The sequence below is a fragment of the Pteronotus mesoamericanus genome, unplaced genomic scaffold (genome assembly GCF_021234165.1).
Source record: "Pteronotus mesoamericanus isolate MK-2021 breed Mesoamerican mustached bat unplaced genomic scaffold, CSHL_Meso_final contig_37, whole genome shotgun sequence".
Taxonomy (NCBI): Eukaryota; Metazoa; Chordata; class Mammalia; order Chiroptera; family Mormoopidae; genus Pteronotus; species Pteronotus mesoamericanus.
The window spans coordinates 1,664,757-1,683,872 of record NW_026555144.1 but is presented as its reverse complement, the minus strand read 5'-3'; the positions used below and the strand labels follow the sequence as shown (position 1 = coordinate 1,683,872).

General features: G+C 38.9%; 1 protein-coding gene across 1 annotated transcript in view; it reads right to left on the bottom strand.

Moving 5' to 3' along the window:
• Positions 1-19,116, bottom strand: part of IL1RAPL2 (interleukin 1 receptor accessory protein like 2) — a 744,540-nt gene that overhangs the window by 55,340 nt on the left and 670,084 nt on the right. Inside the window, exon 6 of the mRNA XM_054576924.1 lies at positions 17,939-18,084. Within this exon, the coding sequence (XP_054432899.1) occupies positions 17,939-18,084 (146 nt within the window). The remainder of the gene's footprint in view (positions 1-17,938; positions 18,085-19,116) is intronic.

Sequence of the window (19,116 nt, the reverse complement as noted above, 5' to 3'; positions counted from 1 at the left end):
CATATTCCGTGTTTTGTTATTTCTAGTATCCAGCCCTCTTTTTTTTTTAGAGTTTTTTTTAAATTTTATTTTAATTTATTTTTTCAAATACATTTATCTCTGCCTACTCCCCACCACTTTCCCTTGCCCCCTCCCTCCTTCTCTCCCTCAGCTCTTCCCCTTTGGTTTTGTCCATGAGTCCTTGCTATATGTTCCTTGACTTTCCCCTTCCCTTCCTTTTCCCCACCCCCCCTCCCTCCTTCCCTCTTGTCTCTGTTGATTTCTTTTCCTTTCAGTGTTGCTGGTCTTATTTTCCTTGCATCTTTGTATTGCTGGTTAGGTTCCACTTATAGGTGAGATCATATGGTATTTGTCTTCTGCCCCCTGGCTTATTTTGCTTAGCATAATGCTCTCCAGTTCCATCTATGCTGTCACGAAGTTTAGTAGTTCTTTTTTTCTTTCTGCTGCGTAGTATTCCATTGAGTATATGCACCATAACTTTTTGATCCAATCATCTACTGATAGGCATTTAGGTTGCTTCCAGCACTTAGTTATTGTAAATTGTGCCACTTTTTAAAAAATATCAGTATCTTCCTGGCCCCTGAGGCCTTTTAGTTTTTAACCCACAATCTGGAATGTGACTGTCTTTGGAGGGAATGGGGGTACAAGATGGAGGGAGATAAAGGGGGAAAAATGGGACAACTGTAATAGCATAACCAATAAAAATACTTAATTCAAAAAAGAAAACAGAATGCACAGAGCTAGCCCAGGGCAGACACTAATCAAGACAAGATCACTGATAAATAATCTCTTTACCAATCCTTTTTATCCATCTATCACCTTATTGATCTGGTCCTTTAAGAAGAGGATTTTCACTCAATAAATATTTCTGAACATTTACTTTGTTCTATGCACTAAGGATATAGCAGTTAATAAGGCAAAACAAGTCCTTGCTTTCACAGAGTTTATATTCTGCTAGTAGGGGGAGACAAGAAGAAAACAAACCCATAATGTAATATCAAATAAATAATGAATAAATAAACAAATACAGAGCCAAGTTAGAGGGGAAAAACATGATGCGTTGCCCATCAATAAATAAATGGATCAAGAAAAAAATATATATACATATATAATGGAATATTATTGAGCCTTAAAAAAGAAGAAAATCACGTCACTTGTTACAACATGGAGGTACCTAGAGGGATTATGCTAAGTGAAATAAGCCAGAGAGAGAACCATAAATATTTTACCATATGATATCACTTACATGTGGAATCTAAAATAACAGTGTTGAAGTCATATAAACAGAGAGTAGAAAAGTGGTTTCAGTGGCTGGGTAGTAGGGGAAGGAATAGGAAGAAGTTGGTAAAAAGAAACAAATTTTTAGTTATAAGATAAATAGGGGCTGAGAATCTACATGACTATAACATAATAACAATAATATAATGACTATAACATGATGACTATAGTTGATAACACTATACTGTATAATTGAAATGTGCTAAGATCCTATAACAAATGTGTTTACAAAATGTAAATATGTAAGGTGATGGATGTGTTAATTATATCAATCGGGTAAGTCCTTTCACAGTGTATATACATATCAAGTCATCACATTGTACACTTTAAATACCTTGCAATTTTGTCAATTTTAACCCAATAAAGCTAAAAATTTTTAAAGACATTGATGGGTAATATTATTTGAAATAGGACAGCCATGGAATCCTTATAAAATAGGTAATATTTAAGCAGAGACCTGTATGAAAAGAGGGAATGAGTATGGGAATAGCTTGGAGAAAGATGTCTCAGGCAGAGGAAATATCAACTGTAGAAACCATGTGCCAGGACTGTGCTTTGTGAGCATAAGAAATGGCGTTGGCTGGTTCTGGAGGGTATGCAGAAGTAAATGGTAGCTAAAGTGTTTTTTTTTTGAGGTGACTGATGCACATATCTCAGACTATACAAAAAGGCATCAAATTGTACCCTTTAAAAAGGGGGTAAATAAAAAGAAAAGAGGCTAGTACATGTGATATTTGAGGCAGATTGAGGTAGACAATGAGATCAGACATTACAACAGATTGTGTTATGTCTTTAAGCCATGGAGATGATTTGAGATTTTATTATAAGTGTAAACAGTGGGATTCGGTAATTGCATGGTTCTGATTAGAGAAATAATATTATCTGATTTACATATAAAAAGATCCTTCAGGAAAAAACATCACCCTCCTCCTCTAGGCCAGAGAAGCCAGGCCATTCCCTCCTCCGCGCAGCTGGACAGATCACTGATTGAGGGCCCCTGCTTCCCGGGTCTGTCCTTTCTCTCCCCAGGCTGGTTTTGAGAAGCACATGTCTTCTAATTCTGCCTCTCTGGCCACAGGCAAGGATGTGAGAAAAAGTTTAAAGAAAAACTAAAAGGGGAGAGAAAGAGGATGGCGGAGGAGTGAATGGGAGTCAAGCTGACCTCCTCCCAAGACCAAATTGGCATTGTAATTAAATAGTGGAGTAATCACCTGGAAAACAATGGAACTATAGTGAGAGAGGAGCCTGGGAGCTGTGGACAGTGGATTCGACTCTCACACATCCCAACGGGTGAGAAGTGAAGTGGAGGCTTGAGAGGGTGGGTTGGGTGCCCACGGGCACTAGCACCAGAGGGACATTGAAATGGCCAGTTAGCTTCCCCCAAGAAGAACGGAGACTGAATCAAAAACAGGGACCCCTAAACTACAGCAGCTAAAATCAAGAAAATACAGACAAAATGCAACCCCAAAAAGCTTAGGGGCACAGTCTGCAAGAGACAGGTGGCTGGGGATGCAAAAAGACATTTAAAGGGCCAACGTAAAAACTGCAGTGGCAGCTACCCTCCTTGGTCTCTGGGTAGAGGCGGCAGCAGGGTGGGCTGGAGCCTGGAAAAAGACTGGTGAGGAAACTTTGTGAAGAGAACTGACACGGCAGCTTGTGGAGCCCGGGTGATAATGCACCTCCCACTCTGCAGCTACCATCTCGCTCAGGTATAAGGGAATCAGTTAACCAGCCTTTTGTGCACTCCTCACACAGCTTGTGCATGTGAGCTGGGGGACTGAGTGCAGACTGGTTGGGAGAGCCTTGAGGAGAGACTGGAGGCGGAGGCCTTGGGATAAGAACGGGAGGAGGAACCAGGGAGCCCTGACACCCTCCCCGTTCCATACTCTCCATTGTGGGCTGGAAAGGCGCGCCCCCAAAGAGGCAGAAAAGGGGTGCATAGGAACCAGACTGGCTGCAATTGAAACGCAGGCGGCACAGGTAGTGGATCCTTGGCCAAAGGGGTCACAGAACTGCTCAGAGACCCATGAGGAGAGACTGGAAAGGGAGGCATTAGGGAAAGAACAGGAGGAGGAACTGGGGAGTCCCGACTCCTTCTCCTTGCCCTAGTCTCCATTGTGTGGGAAGAGGCCACACCCCCAAAGAGCCAAAAGCCGAAAAGCACACATAGACACCCCAAAAACACCCAGTGCAGGTGCGCAAACTTGCACACAGTGAACAGCGAGGGTTGGCGAGTATGTGTGTGACTCACGCGGGCTGGGGAATGCTTGCACCAGCAAGCAAGGCATCCCACAGATTGGCACCGATGCAGCCTGAGAGGGAGTGCACAGAGCAGCAAGGGCAGGCATAAATTGAACCGCTCGCCTGCAACTGTGGAACGGCTCACAAAATTAGTAGATCCGCGGTCGAATGGGTCACAGAGTTTCCCAGAGTCCCTGGAGGAGAGACTGGAGACAGGATTAACCAGAGAGTCCTGGAGCTGATTTCCTACCATTTCTGTAGTCCCCATTTGGCGACGGCAAGCAATGCACTCAAAGAGCCAAAAGCGGGGAAAACACACAATAGAAGATCCTAAACTGATGAGTGCCAGGGAGCTCACTGGCCCGGGGGGCCAGATGAGTAAGAGAGGTCCCGAATAAGGCCCTTGGTCTGGGGCAAGCACATGAGAGCCCAGGCAGGCAGGGGATGATTCTGTGCCGAGAGCGCGCTCAAGAAGCCCGCGTGAAAGTGCAGAGAGAACCCAAAAAATAGACCAGCCCTGATGGAAGGGGTCACAGAGCTACCCAAGCAGGAGTCAGACACAGACAGTAGACTCATGGGAGGTTCAAACAAACAACCCAAGATCATATAGGGTCAACAACTAACATCATCAGAGGCAGGCCCAGAAAGAAAAGTAAAGGACAAAAATACTTAACAGACTCTCATAAAAATGGGGAGAAAAACATGTTCCCCCCAAATGAGTGGAAAAGGGGACTCCCCACAGAGAGAGCTCAATGAAAGAGAGGCAAGGGAACTATCAGATACTGAATTGAGAACAATAGTTCCAAGGAAGCTCAATGAGCTCAGCCAGCTCAAAGATAACTATGAGAAACTGCAGAGAAACTATCAGGATCTTACAGCAAACTATATCAGCCTCGGAAAGGACATAAAAACTATCAGGAAGACACAAGAGGATATGAAGAATATCATTTCTGAAGATAAGAACACAGTAGAAGGAATCCAAAGCAGGCTGAATGAAGCTGAGGATCGAATCAGTGAGATGGAGGATAGGGTAGAAAGAAGCTCCCAAAAAGAACAAGAAATGGAAAAAAGACACAAAAATAATGAAGAGGCATTGAGGGAAATGCAGGACAAACTGAAACACAATAATATCCGTATAATATGGATACCAGAAGGAGAAGAAGAGGAGCAAGGGATAGAGAACCTCCTCGAAAAAGTAATGATCGAACATTTCCCTAATTTGAGGAGAGAAAGACTCTCATGGATCCAGGAGGCACAGAGGACCCCACTCAAGAGGGACCCAAGGAGGTCCACTCCAAGACACATCATCATTAAAATGACAACTATCCAAGACAAAGACAGAATCCTCAAGGCAGCAAGGGAGAAGGAGAAAGTAACATAAAAGGGGGCCCCGATATGCCTAGGAGCTGACTTCTCAACAGAGACACCACAAGCCATAAGGGAATGGCAAAAAAAACTCCAAGTCATGAAAAGCAAGGGCCTACAGCCAAGGCTGTTCTACCCAGCTAGGCTCTCCATTAAAATAGAAGGGGAAATACGGAGTTTCCCAGAAAAGAGAAGGCTAAAAGAATACATCTCTACCAAACAAGCACTACAAGATATGCTAAGGGGACTGGTTTAAGCAGATGAAGGAAAAGAGTGAGAGAGAGTGGAACACAGGTACAAAGAGAAAAGATGAGTAAGTTTCTATCAGTAATATCTCTCAATGTGAATGGACTATGCCACAATCAAGAGACACAGGGTAGCTGAATGGATAAGAAAACATGACCCATACATATGCTGCCTAAAGGAGACCCACCTCAGAGCAAGAGACCTACACAGATTGAAAGTAAAGGGATGGAAAATAAATTCCAAGGAAATTGGCAAGAGAAAAAGGCTGGTGTTGCCATACTTGTATGAGACAAAGTAGATTTCAAAACAAAGGCCATGAAAAGAGACCCAGAGGGGCACTTTATAATACCTAAAAGAAGAATCTACCAAGAAGATATCAACATTGTAAACTTATATGCTCCCAATATAGGAGCCCCCAAGTTTAAAAAGAAACTGTTGGATGACTTCGAAAAAGTTATAGACAGCAACACACTGATAGTAGGGGATTTCAACACTCCACTGTCAAAAATGGACAGATCTTCCCAACAAAACATTAATAAACATATTGTGGCATGAAATGACACACTGAATCAAAGAGACTGAATCTATAACTGACATATATAGAACCTTACAATCGAAAGAAGAAAAATACACATTCTTTTCAAATGCTCATGGCAGTTTTTGAAAGATAGACCACATGATAGGGCACAAAGCAAACCTCAGCAAATTCAGGAGAATTAAAATAATACCAAACTTTTTCTTGGACCACAAGGGCTTGAAACTGGAAATCAATCTCAAAGAGAAACTTGAAAAAACTTGCAAACTCATGGAGACTGAGCAGTAGACTATTAAACAATGAATGAGTCAATAATGAGATAAGAGAAGAAATCAAAAAATTTCTGGAAACCAATGAAAATGAACAGACAACAGTCCAAAACCTACGGGACCCAGCAAAGGCAGTCCTGAGAGGGAAGTTCATAGCAATACAGGCTTACCTACAAAAGAAAGAGACTTTTCAAATAAAACACCTAAAACTACAAATTCAAGAACTGGAGAAACAACAACAAATAAATCCCAGAGCAAGAAGAAGTAAGGAAATAGTCAAGATTAGAGCAGAACTGAATGACATGGAGACAGAAAGAACAATTCAAAGGATCAATCAAACCAGAATCTGGTTCTGTGAAAAGATAAAAAAAAAAATTGACAAGCCCTTAAACAGACTCATCAAGAATAAAAGGGAGAGGATCCAAATTAATAATTACAGAAATGAAAGAGGAAAAATAACAACTGATACCACAGAAATACAAAGGATCGTCAGAAACTACTATGACCAATTATATGCCAAGAAATTTGAAAATTTTGATGAAATGGACAAATTTATAGAAAAGTATAATCTTCCAACACTGAAGGAGGAAGAAGGAGAAAACTTGATCAGACCGATAACAGCTGGGGAAATCGAAGCAGTAATCAAGAAACTCCCGGCACACAAAACCCCAGAGATGGACGGTTTCACAGGAGAATTTCACAAAACATTTAAGGAAGAGCTAACCCCTGTCCTTCTCAGACTATTCCAAAATATCCAAGAGTCGGGAAGACTGCCAGACTCTTTCTATGAGTCCACCACCACCCCGATCCCAAAACCAGATAAAGACCCTAAAAAGAAAGAAAACTACAGGCCAATTTTGCTGATGAACATAGATGCTAAAATCCTCAACAAAATATTGGCAAACCGCATCCAGCAATACATTCAAAAGATTATTCACCACGATCAAGTGGGATTCATCCCAGGCATGCAGGGATGGTTCAATGTACGCAAATCAGTAAATGTGATACATCACATAAATAAAAGAAAATACAAAAAACCACATGATCATCTCGACAGATGCAGAAAAAACATTCGATAAGGTACAGCACCCATTTATGATCAAAACACTCAGCAAAATGGGAATAAATGGGGCATTTCTCAACGTAATAAAGGCCATATATGAAAAACCTAGAGCCAACATCATAATCAATGGGCAAAAACTGAAAGCTTTCCAACTAAGATTGGGAACACTGCAAGGATATCTGCTCTCACCGCTTCCTTTCAACATCGTATTGGAAGTCCTAGCCACAGAGGTCACACAAGAGAAAGAGATAAAAGTCATCCAGATAGGAAAGGAGGAACTAAAGCTATCATTGCTTGCAGATTTCATGATAGTGTGCATAGAGAACCCTGTAGACTCTACCAAAAAACACCTCAACCTAATAAGTGAATTTGGCAAAACATCAAGATACAATGTCAATATTCAGAAATCAATGGATTTTTGTACACCAGCAATGAAATAGAAGAAGAAGAAATCAGAAAAAAATACTTTTCGATATAGGAAGAAGAAAAATAATGTACCTAGGCATAAATTTAACCAAAGACGTAAAAGACCTGTATGCAGAAAACTATACAACATTTAAGAAAGAAATTAAGGAAAACACAAATAAATGGAAGCATATATCATGCTCATGGGTTGGAAGAATTAATATCATCAAAATGTCCATATTACCAAAGCACTTTGTAGATTTAACACAATCCCTACTAAGATACGATTGACGTATTTCACAGAAATAAAACAGAGATTTCAAAAATTTTTATGGAACCATAAACGACTCTGAATAGCTGCAGCAATTTTGAGAAAGAAACCCAAAGTAGGAGGGATCACAATACCGGACATCAAACTCTACTACAAATCCACTATACTCAAAACAATCTGGTACTGGGACAAGAACAGACCCATAGACCAGTGGAACAGAATAGAAAGCCCAGAAATAAGACCAGGACTCTATGGGCATCTAATATTTGACAAAGGGGGCAGAAGCATAAAATGGAGCCGTAATAGCCTCTTCAACAAATGGTGTTGGGAGAGCTGGATGGCTACATGCAAAAAATTGATATTGGATCATCAGCTGACACCGTACACACAAACACACACACACACACACACACAAAAAAAAAAAAAACAAGAGGGATAAAAGACTTAATTATAAGTCACAACACCATCAAAGTCCTAGAGGGGAACATTGGCAGGAAACTCTCAGATATCCCATACATTAATTTTTTCACTGATATGTCTCCTAAAGCATGGGAGATAAAGGAAAGAATAAACAAGTGGGACCTCATCAAAATAAGAAGCTTCTTCACGTCTGAAGAAAACATCAGCAAAATGAAAAGGGAGCCAACCACATGGGAGAAAATATTTGCTAATGATACATCAGATAGAGGTTTGATCTCCAAGATATATAAAAACTCACTCGACTCCACTCCAAGAAGACAAATGTCCCAATGAAAAAATGGGCAAAGGATAAACTGGCAGACTCTTTTCCAAGGAGTAGATTCAGAGGGCCCAGAGGCATTTGAAAGGTTGCTCAGCATCACTAGCCATCAGAGAAATGCAGATCAAAACCACAGTGCGGTACCACCTCACACCAGTCAGAATGGCCAACAGATCAACAAACAACAGGTGCTGGCGAGGCTGTGGAGAAAAGGGAACCCTATTCTACTGTTGGTGGGAATGCAGACTGGTGCAGCCACTGTGGAAAGCAGTGTGGAATTTCTTCAAGAAGCTGAAAATTGAACTTCCTTTTGATCCAGTGATTCCCTTGCTGGGATTATACCCTAAGAATACCAAAATGTCAATACAAAATAACCTATGCTCCCCAATGTTCATAGCAGCACAATTTGCAATAGCCAAGTATTGGAAGCAACCTAAATGCCCATCAGTAGATTATTGGATCAAAAAGTTATGGTACATGTACTCAGTGGGACACTACGCAGCAGAAGGGAAAAAAGAACTACTAAACTTCTCTACAGCATGGTTGGAATGTAGAGCATTATGCTAAGCGAAATAAGCCAGGGGGTAAAATACAAATACCATATGATCTCACCTATAAGTGGAACCTAACCAACAATACAAAGATGCAAGGAAAATAAGACCAGCAACACTGAAATGAAAAGAAATCAACAGAGACAAGTGGGAAGGAGGGAGGTGGCGAAAAGGAGGGGAAGGGGAAAGTCTAGGAACCTATAGCAAGGACTCATGGACAAAACCAAAGGGGAAGATTTGAGGGAGGGAAGGAAGGAGGGGGCAAGGGAAAGTGGTGGGGGGTTGGCAGAGACAAATATATTTAAAAAATTAATTAAAATAAAATTAAAAAAAACTAAAAGGGATGCAATAAAACATTACTAATTGCAAAAAAATAAAAAAAGATCCTTCTGGTTGCTGTGATAATAGATTGTGTGGAAAGATGGGATAAGCAGAGAGGCCTTTTAGGAGGTTATTGTAGTAAGCAATGCAATTGATTCTGTTGGCTCAGGCTATGCTGGTAACAGTGGCGGTGAGGAAAGTGGTTGGAGTCTGGGTGTATTTTTAAAGCAGGGCCATGAGACTTGCTGGTGGACTAGATTTAGCATGTGAGCAGAAAAAATAAAATGTTAAGAAACTGGAGGATCAGGCTCATAGAGAGGGAAAAGAAGGGATTTGCTTCAGAACAAGTGAAGCTTGATATGTCTACTGGTAGAATTTTTAATAGTTATTGAATAGGTAGTTATGTATACAACTCTGGAATTTAGGCATTAAGTATAGGCTAGCTATATAAATTTAAAAGTTTTCGACCAATAAATGATAAAGAAAATATTCAGATGGAGATGCAATGAAATCATATAAATTTTCAACAAAATTAAAGGACAACCCACTTAATGGGGGAACATATTTGCCAATGACATATCTGATAAGTGGTTAATATTCAAACTTTATAAAGAACTTATAATACTCATGCCAAAAAAAAAAATCCAGTTAAAAACTGAACAAAGAACCTAAATGGACACTTCTCCAAAGAGGATATACAGACAGTCAATAGACATATGAAGAGATTCTCAACATCTCTAATCATCAGAGAGATGCAAATTAAAACCACAATGAGATACAACCTCACACTTTTCAGTATGGCCATCATCAATAAATCACAAACAGCAAGTGCTGATTAATACGTGGAGAAAAGAGGACCTGAGCACACTGTTAGTGGGAATGCAGACTGGTATAACAACTGAGGGAAACATATGGAGATACTTTAAAAAATTAAAAAATGGAACTGTTTTATGACCCAGTGATTCCACATCCAAGAATATACCCTAAGAATCCTGAAACACTAATTAAAAAGAACTTATGCACCCCTACGTTCATAGCAGCACTATTTACAATAGCCAAGATTTGAAAGCAGCCCAAGTGTTCATCAGTACAATCACAAAATGGAATACTATTTGGCTGTAAAAGAGAAGGAAATCTTACCTACTGTGACAGCATGGATGGACCTAGAGAGCATTATATTAAGTGAAGTAAGCCAGTCAGAGAAAGACACGTACCATATGATTTCAATCATATATGGAATCTAATGAACAAAATAAAAAAACAAAATAGAAATGACTAGAGAATAGGCTGACAGCTATCAGAGAGGTAGGGGGCCAGGAGGCTGGGTAAAAAAGGTGAAGGGATTAAGCAAAAGAAAAACAAAATAAGCAAGGGACATAAAGGAAAGAATAAGCAAGTGGGACCTCATCAAAATAAGAAGCTTCTGCATGCCTAAAGAAAACATCAGCAAAATGAAAAGGGAGCCAACCCTATGGGAAAATATATTTGCTAATGATACATCAGATAGAGGTTTGATCTCCAAGATATATAGAGAACTCCTTCGACTCCACTCCAAGAAGACAAGTGATCCAATCAAAAAATGGGTAAAGGACCTGGGCAGACGCTTTTCCAAGGAAGAGATACAGAGAGTCCAGAGACATTTGAAAGGATGCTCAGCATCACTAGCCATCAGAGAAATGCAGATCAAAACCACAATGAGGTACCACCTCACACCAGTCAGAATGGCCACCATAAACAGATCAACAAACAATAGGTGCTGGCGAGGCTGTGGAGAAAAGGGAACCCTAGTCCACTGTTGGTGAGAATGCAGACTGGTGCAGTCACTGTGGAAAGCAGTGTGGAATTTCCTCAAAAGGCTGAAAATGGAACTGCCTTTTGTTCCAGTGATTCCCTTGCTGGGACTATACCATAAGAATACCAAAACGCCAATACAAAAGAACCTATGCATTCCAATGTTCATAACAGCACAATTTACAATAGCCAAGTGTTGGAAGCAACCTAAATGCCCATCAGTAGATGATTGGATCAAAAAAGTATGGTACATTTACACAATGGAATACTACGCTGCAGAAAGAAAAAAAAAAGAACTACTAAACTTTGAAACAGCATGGATGGAACTGGAGAGCATTATGCTAAGCCAAATAAGCCAGGGGGCGAAAGACCAATACCATATGATCTCCCCTATAAGCAGAACCTAACCAAGAATACAAAGATGCAATGAATATAAGATCAGCAACATTTAAAGGAAAAGAAATGAACAGAGACAAAGGGGATGGAGGGAGGGGGGATGGAGGAAAAGGAAGGGAATGGGAGGGTCGGGGAACATGTAGCAAGGTCTCATGGACAAAACCAAAGGAAAAGGATTGAGGGAGAGGGTGGGAGGGGGCAAGGGAAAGTGGTGGGGAGAAGGCAGATACAAATGTATTTGAAAAATTAAAGAAAATAAATGAAAAAAAAGAAAGACTCATAGATACAGACAACAGTAGGTGATCACCAGAAGAAAAGGGAGATGTTCAGAGGTAGGAGAGGGTAAAGGGGATACATAGTGATTTAAGGAGACTTGACTTGTGGTGGAGAACATACAATTTACACCTGTAACCTATATAATTTTATTAACCAATCTCACCCGAGTAAATTCAATTAAAAATAAAGTGAATGAGAATAGGGGATCTAAACCCTGGGGAACACTAATATTTGGAGATCAGGAAGATGAGAATTAATAGTATTCACAGATATTCATTATTTAGACACATTTCCTTGCAGAAGCCTTGGGAGGTGGTAGTTTTACAATATGCTTTGGTTTCTAATGTCAGGTTATTAGAAATTTTAAGGCCTGTCAGTGGTTACTTTACTTATTAAAGAGAAATGGATTTATTTGAAATCTTAAATACACCCTTTTCTATCTCCACTGACTAAATGATAGGAACCCTATTATTTTTTCTCATAGCAGGTTTTTAATTATAACACTATATATATTTTGTGCAATTTTTTGTTTAATGTTTGTCTTTCTCTGCATACTCACTGCCCAGGGGTCTATAAGCTTCACACTGGCTTGCAGATCTGTATCTTATTGAGCACTCTATTTTCCAGAATTTGGCACAATGCTTGCTTTACATGAACCTCAATAATAAAAGAGAATGTTCTTCATTCATTAACCAGAATGGGTTCTGAGTGTCTATTAGTTGCCAGACGCTGCCCAAGTTTTTTTTTTTTTTAAGGTACACAGATGCAAATGACCCTGTTTTAGAGGTATTCTGAGCTTAAATAAAACTATGATGGACAGGAACAAAGTGATTCTTGCTGTAAGGTATCTGGACATAATGTCTGCCCTTTGTGTAGGTGGACTAAGAGTTTGCCTAGTGCACAGGAGGACTTATCCAGTTTCCGTACATAGCAAACCCTGTTTAAACATGTTACATTTCATAACACATCATGATCATTTTAGTCTCAAGATAACTCTAAAAGTTCATTATTATTATCCCTGTTTTACGGATAAGGAAACAGAGGTTCAGGATGTCAAATCAGTCAAGTTAGGGCTTGAACCAGGTAGATAAATTGGTGGCTGAACTAGGACCTTGTCAACAAGGGACTGTTAACTTCACTTTTGATATTAGACTCCATTATACTTAAATACTTCAATATTTTAAGATGGAACCAATTCCAACAGAGTAAAAAATGGAACTAGAAAGAATAAAATAAATAGAGAAAGAAATAAAAACATTATTTCAGAATAATGGCATTTCCCTAGTTCTAGAGTTGCAGATTGAGGTCAAGAATTAGAGTTGGTTGGAAAACAGAAATTCCATCTTGGCAAGGAGGTACAATTAGTGACCTCACTGATTGAATCTGTTATATTGCTCTATATCCTAGACAACAAGAACACTGTTTGAGAATATTTGTTGTTACATTGACAAAACCTTTGCCAGATGCACACATACAGAACCTATTAAGCCTTTTGCAATAATTAAGTGTTGTGGCAGGGTAAAAGCCAATCTCAGAAGCTTGTTTGGTTTATTGTTTCTAGGTTTGTTTTCATCTTCTTTATCTGTAAACTTACAGTTTGTTTTGCTTATTAATAAAATTTCCACCCCAACTGGAATTAGTTCTAGAGAGGGATCTCCATAAATGCCAAACTACTTAAAAATATATGCACCTGCTAAAAGCCTCTTAACACCAGGTCATATAATGAAATATTGTTTTTAATGTTTATTATAACAATTGGAAAATATTATATAATACTATTCATTATTTTTATTTATATTTTATTTGGGGAATAAAAAAAGTGATTTTGTCCGATTCAATAATGAAATTCCTAGTATTTCATAAGATAAAGGCGAAATATGAAGTTAATATTAAGTGCCAATAACTATCAAATTTGAAGTAACACATAAACAAGGTACATTGTATCTTACTGAATTTAACACATAATAATATTTCATTTCAATTATCCACCTCCTAATCTTTTAGATCATAATCATTTTGTACTACTATCCACAGCAAGAGAGAAATATATTTTCCATTAAAAGACAGGAAATCAAGATGGTGGAGGAGTGAGTGGACATCACACTGACCTCCTCCCAGGACCAATCTGGAATTACAACTAACTTGTGGAGAAATCACCTGGAAAAAATAGAACAATAGCGAGAGAGGAGCCTCATAAACTCGGACAGACAGGAGAATCACCTTTAGCACAACCTAACTGGTAAGGAGTGTGGAAGAGACTCAAGAAGGTGCACAGAGTGCCTATGGACAGCAGTACTAGAAGGATATTGAAATGGCCAGTTGGATCCCCCTGAGAAGAGCAGGGTCAAAACTATAAATGGGTATCTCCAGCCTACAGCCCCAGAGCCCCAAAAGTACACAGATAACAGCCATCTGTGAAAAGTGGCAGGGTTGCTCTTTGCCAGAGACAGGTGGCTCAAGATGCAAAGAGCCTTATAAAGGGCCAACACATAAATTTTTATTTGAAGCCACTAACCATGGTTTCTGACAGGGGTGGAAGCATAGTGGGCTAAAGATGCCTAAGAAGAGACTGGGGAGGGTGGCTTTGGGGAGGAAGGCTTTGGGGGAGTACTGAGAGAGTGGCCAGCAAGATCCAAATGCTGACTCCTCCCCTATATGACAGCAGCCATTTTGCTAAGGCAGACCACTCTCCTGGGTGGCAGCAGCGTGAGAAGAACCAATAACCCCGCCGCCAGAAGAGACTCTGCCCTGCCCTGTGGTGTCTAATCCTGATGACTGAGTGCAGAGTGACTAGATTATCAACTAAAGGAAACAGCCACAGACAGTAGATTCCTGTAAGTCTCGAACAGATTGCCTAAGGTCAGACAGGGTCAACATCTGACATCATCAGTGGCAGGTACACAAAGAATAAACAGTGGTCTCCTACCATAGGAGTTCACACCACAAAGTCAGTAAGTTAAGAGAGTTCAGTTAAAGAAGCAGAAGCAAAAAAGGAGAGTCTCACAAATACTGAGAAGACAAATAAACACCCCTCATTCAAAAGAAAAGGAGGAATCCCCACAAAGAGAGGCAAGTAAACTACCAGATATACACTTCAAAACAACACTTCTAAGGAATCTCTGTGAGATCAGTGAGCTCAAAGAGAATTACCAAAATGTGCAGAGAAACTATGAGGAACTTATTGCAAACTATATCAGCATGATAAAAGACATGGAAATGATCAATAAGAGGCAAGAGGAAATGAAGAATACAATTTCTGAATTGAAGAACACAGTAGAAGAAATCAAAAACAGGCTCGATAAAGCAGTGGATTGAATCAGCAAGCTGTAGGGTTAGGTAGAAAAAAGCTCAACAAACAAATGAGGAAAATATAACCAGCAACATTGAAAGAAAAATGAAACTAAAAGAATCAAGAGGGAAGGGGGAGGTGAAAGGGAAGGGAAGGAAAAAGTGAAGGAACATGTATAAAGGATCTATGGACAAAACCAAAATGGTAAAGGATTTAAGGAGGGTGGGGCGACGGTGGCAGGGGAAAGTGGTGGTGGGAAAATGGAGACAAATGTATTTGAACAATAAAAAGATAAAATAAAATAAAAACAATAAAGCTCCAAGGAAAAGCAAGAAAATGAAAAAAGACTAAAAAAGAATGAGGAGGCATTGAGGGACATGCAGGACAACCTAAAACGTAATAATATCCGTATAATAGGGATACCAGAAGGAGAAGAAGAGGAGCAAAGGATAGAAAACCTGTTTGTAAAACTAATGATAGAGAACTTTGCTAACTGGAGGAGAGAAAAAGTCACACAAGTCCATGAAGCACAGAGGGTCCCATTAAAGAGGAACTCAATGAGGCCCACTCCGAGACACAGTGTAATTAAAATAGTAAACATCAAACAGAATCCTAAAGGAAACAAGGGAGAAAGAGGTAGTAACATACAAGGGAGCTCCTGTAGGGCCAGCAGCTAACTTCTCAACAGAAACACTACAAGCAAGAGGGGAATGGCAAGAAATATTCGAAGTAATGTAAAGCAAAGGCCTGCAACCAAGACTGCACTACCCAGCAAGCCTCTCAATTAAAATCGAAGGCAAAATAAGGAGTGTTCCAGACAAAAGAAAGGTAAGAGAATACACATTCACCAAAACAGCATTGCAACATATGCTAAAGAAACTACTTTAAGAACATGAAGAAAAAGAGTCTATCAATACTCAGTTCCTTTCAGAGTTGCCAATACTTGATATTACCAATATATTTAATACTCATTAATCTGATTGTGACAATGATGTGTTATTTTAATTGTTACTTTATTATTTGTTGAAACTAAACCTGTTTGGTATATTTCTTCCCTATTTCTATTATTTTTAAAAAGCTTTAAATGACTTTTTGGTATTCTTTATCCTTTTTTTTTTTTTTTTACCTAATGTTTATAGAATTTTTTTCCTAAAAAAAGAACCAAAAAAAGTATTAACCCTTTTTTAGATGTGTTGCATATACTTTCATATTCTATTACTTGTCCTTTAACTTTTTTATATGTATATTAGTGTATAGTCTTAAATGTTTAATGTAGTCATATTGTCAATATTTTACATTATAACTTCTGTGTCTGAATATTTTACTTCTGGGTAAGAAAAATGTTATTCTGTATTTTGTCCTAAAAGTCATTAAACTTTACATATTAATTTTTAACTCACCTGAATATTTTTTGTATAATGTGTTAAATAGGGCTCTATATTTGTTTTATTTCAAGTAATAGTGGTCCATGCACCTTATTTGTTGAATAAGCCTTATTTTCCTCATTGATTTGAAATATCAATTTAATCAAATATTACATTGTTAGAAAGATATATACCTTTACATCTGGAACATTCATTTCATTTCATTGATCTACTTGATTATTTCTGTCATGTAGTTTTAATTGCTGAGACTTTATGATGGATGTTTTTTTATTTTATTTTTTATCTTTTTAAATTTTTTTGTTCAAATGCATTTGTCTCTACCTTCCCACCACCACTTTCCCCTGTTCCCCTCCCCCAACTCCCTCCCTCAGTCCTTCCACACTTTGTCTTTGTCCATGAGTCCTTGATATATGTTCCTTGACTTGACCCTTCCCTTCCCTTTCTCCGCCTACACTTCCCTCCTCCCCTCTTGACTCTGTTGGTTTCTTTTTTCTTTCATTGTTGCTGGTCATATTTTCCTTGCATCTTCGTTTTGTTGTTTACATTCCACTTATAGGTGAGATTATATGATATGTGTCTTTTGCTCCCTGGCTTATTTTGCGTAACATAATGCTCTCTAGTTCCATCCATGCTGTCGTGAAGTGTCGTAGTTCTTTTTTTCTTTCTGCTGTGTAGTATTCCATTGTGCAAATGTACCATAATTTTTTTTATCCAATCATATACTGATGAGCATTTAGGTTGCTTCCAACACTGGGCTATAGTGAATTGTACTGCTATGAACATTGGGGTGCGTAGGTTCTTTTGAATTGGCATTTTAGAGTTCTTAGGGTATATTCCCAGCAGGGGAATCACTGAATCAAAAGGCAGTTCCATCTTTAGCTTTTTGAGGAAATTCCATACTGTTTTCTACAACAGCTGCACCAGTCTTCATTAATTTTTTCAATATTTTATAATTGAGTTTGACATTTAAAAAATAAATAAATAAAATCAATCTGCATTTAAAAAAAGAAAGGAAGAAGGAACTCTTACATTTTGTAAAAACATGGATGGGACTGGAGAATATGCTAGGTGAAATAAGCCAGTCAGTGAAAGACTAATATCATATGATGTCACCTATAAGTGGAATCAATTCAACAAAATAAATTAATGAGGAAAATAAACCACTGGCATGGAAACATGAAGCAGACTGAAAGTGACCAGAGGGTGCGGGGTCAATGATGGAAAGAAGGAGAAGGGACTAGACAAAGAACATGTATGAATGGCCTGTGGACATGGACAACAGAGTGGGAATTGACTGTGGGAGGAGTGAGGGGCGGGGTGGGATGATTGGAGGAGGGCAAAAGGGGAAAGATTGAGACAGCTGTAATAGCATAAACATGATTTAATAATGAAAATTTTAAAAAAAGAAAGAATGTAGAAATTTATAGTAAATGATAACATGAGAACAGGAACAAATCTAATTTTGATATTTACTTGGTAGGTAAACAAACCATAGTAATAATAATAAAACTAAATACCCTTTTTACGCAGCAGAACACTGACATGTTTCCGTCCATTTCGGTTTTCCACGTGGCAGGTATAATTTGCCAAGTCAGCCTCCGCCACTGAATCAAAGATGAGTGCCAATTCAACTTCTTTTTCTCCTAGATGCTCTTTGAGTAGCCTGAAATAAAGACAATATTCTTGGATAAATTGGGTTGATTTGTGGAGAAAGCAGCCATAAGAATACTGCAGATGCTTACAAAGCTCACAAAGGTCTCCAGCGGGCATGAAGAATCCTGACTGGATGTATGTGCAGAACTTCAGCAAGGAAACACAAAAATTGTCTATTGATGTGAAGATCAGATGTGAAATGAAAGACATGAGGAATTCACCCAGTAAAAAGAAACATTAATATGCCTTTAGGCTTTGATAAATAAAGCAAGCATGATTTGTATGGCAATAAATAGGAAACATTGGGCTCCATATTATAAGCTGAGCTTATATAAACAGACCGGATTTTTATACTATGGCATGAAGAAAAAAAACTGTACGAGTGCCGAGTTTGTGTTATACGTTAGAGTTTTCACATCAGGGGTCGAGAGGGAAAAGAAAGTGACCTTTAATATAGTTGCATTATAATAAGTAAACTGAGAGTGTTAGTGGTCTTCTGTTCCCAAGTATCAGTGAAAAGCCTGTTCTCTATTTTCTCCTGCCTTTGTGTCAATTCTGGTTACATGCATTATGCCCTATCTCCACAGTGGTGCTAGGTCTCAATCAGGGCCCTGTTTTCTCCAAATACTGCTCTCCCTTTGCCTTTCTCCTCCCCTCCCTCACAAGAGAAACCTTGTCTCATTTTATATTTTATCGTGGACCTACTTTAATGCTTCCTCAAGTAAAGTTGCAAAGGTCTTGGATGACCAGGAACAGGTGTTCTTCACAGAAGAACTATGTTGCCAGGAACCTTTCATGAGGAGTGTGCCTCTTGTTTATTTAGAGAATTATTCTCTAAACAACAACCAGCTACCTACTGAGTGAGGTGAAAGGGGGTTGGTACCCTGCTGCCTTTTCTTTTCTGTGTCTTGCTGCTTTTGACTAAAGAAAACAAAATGTAAGTTTAGTCAATGGTGACAATCCTGTTGTTAATTTCAGAGACAAGGCTCTCAAATGCATGTATTTGCAAAATGTAAAATTGGAGAATGGAAGTAATTCTCAT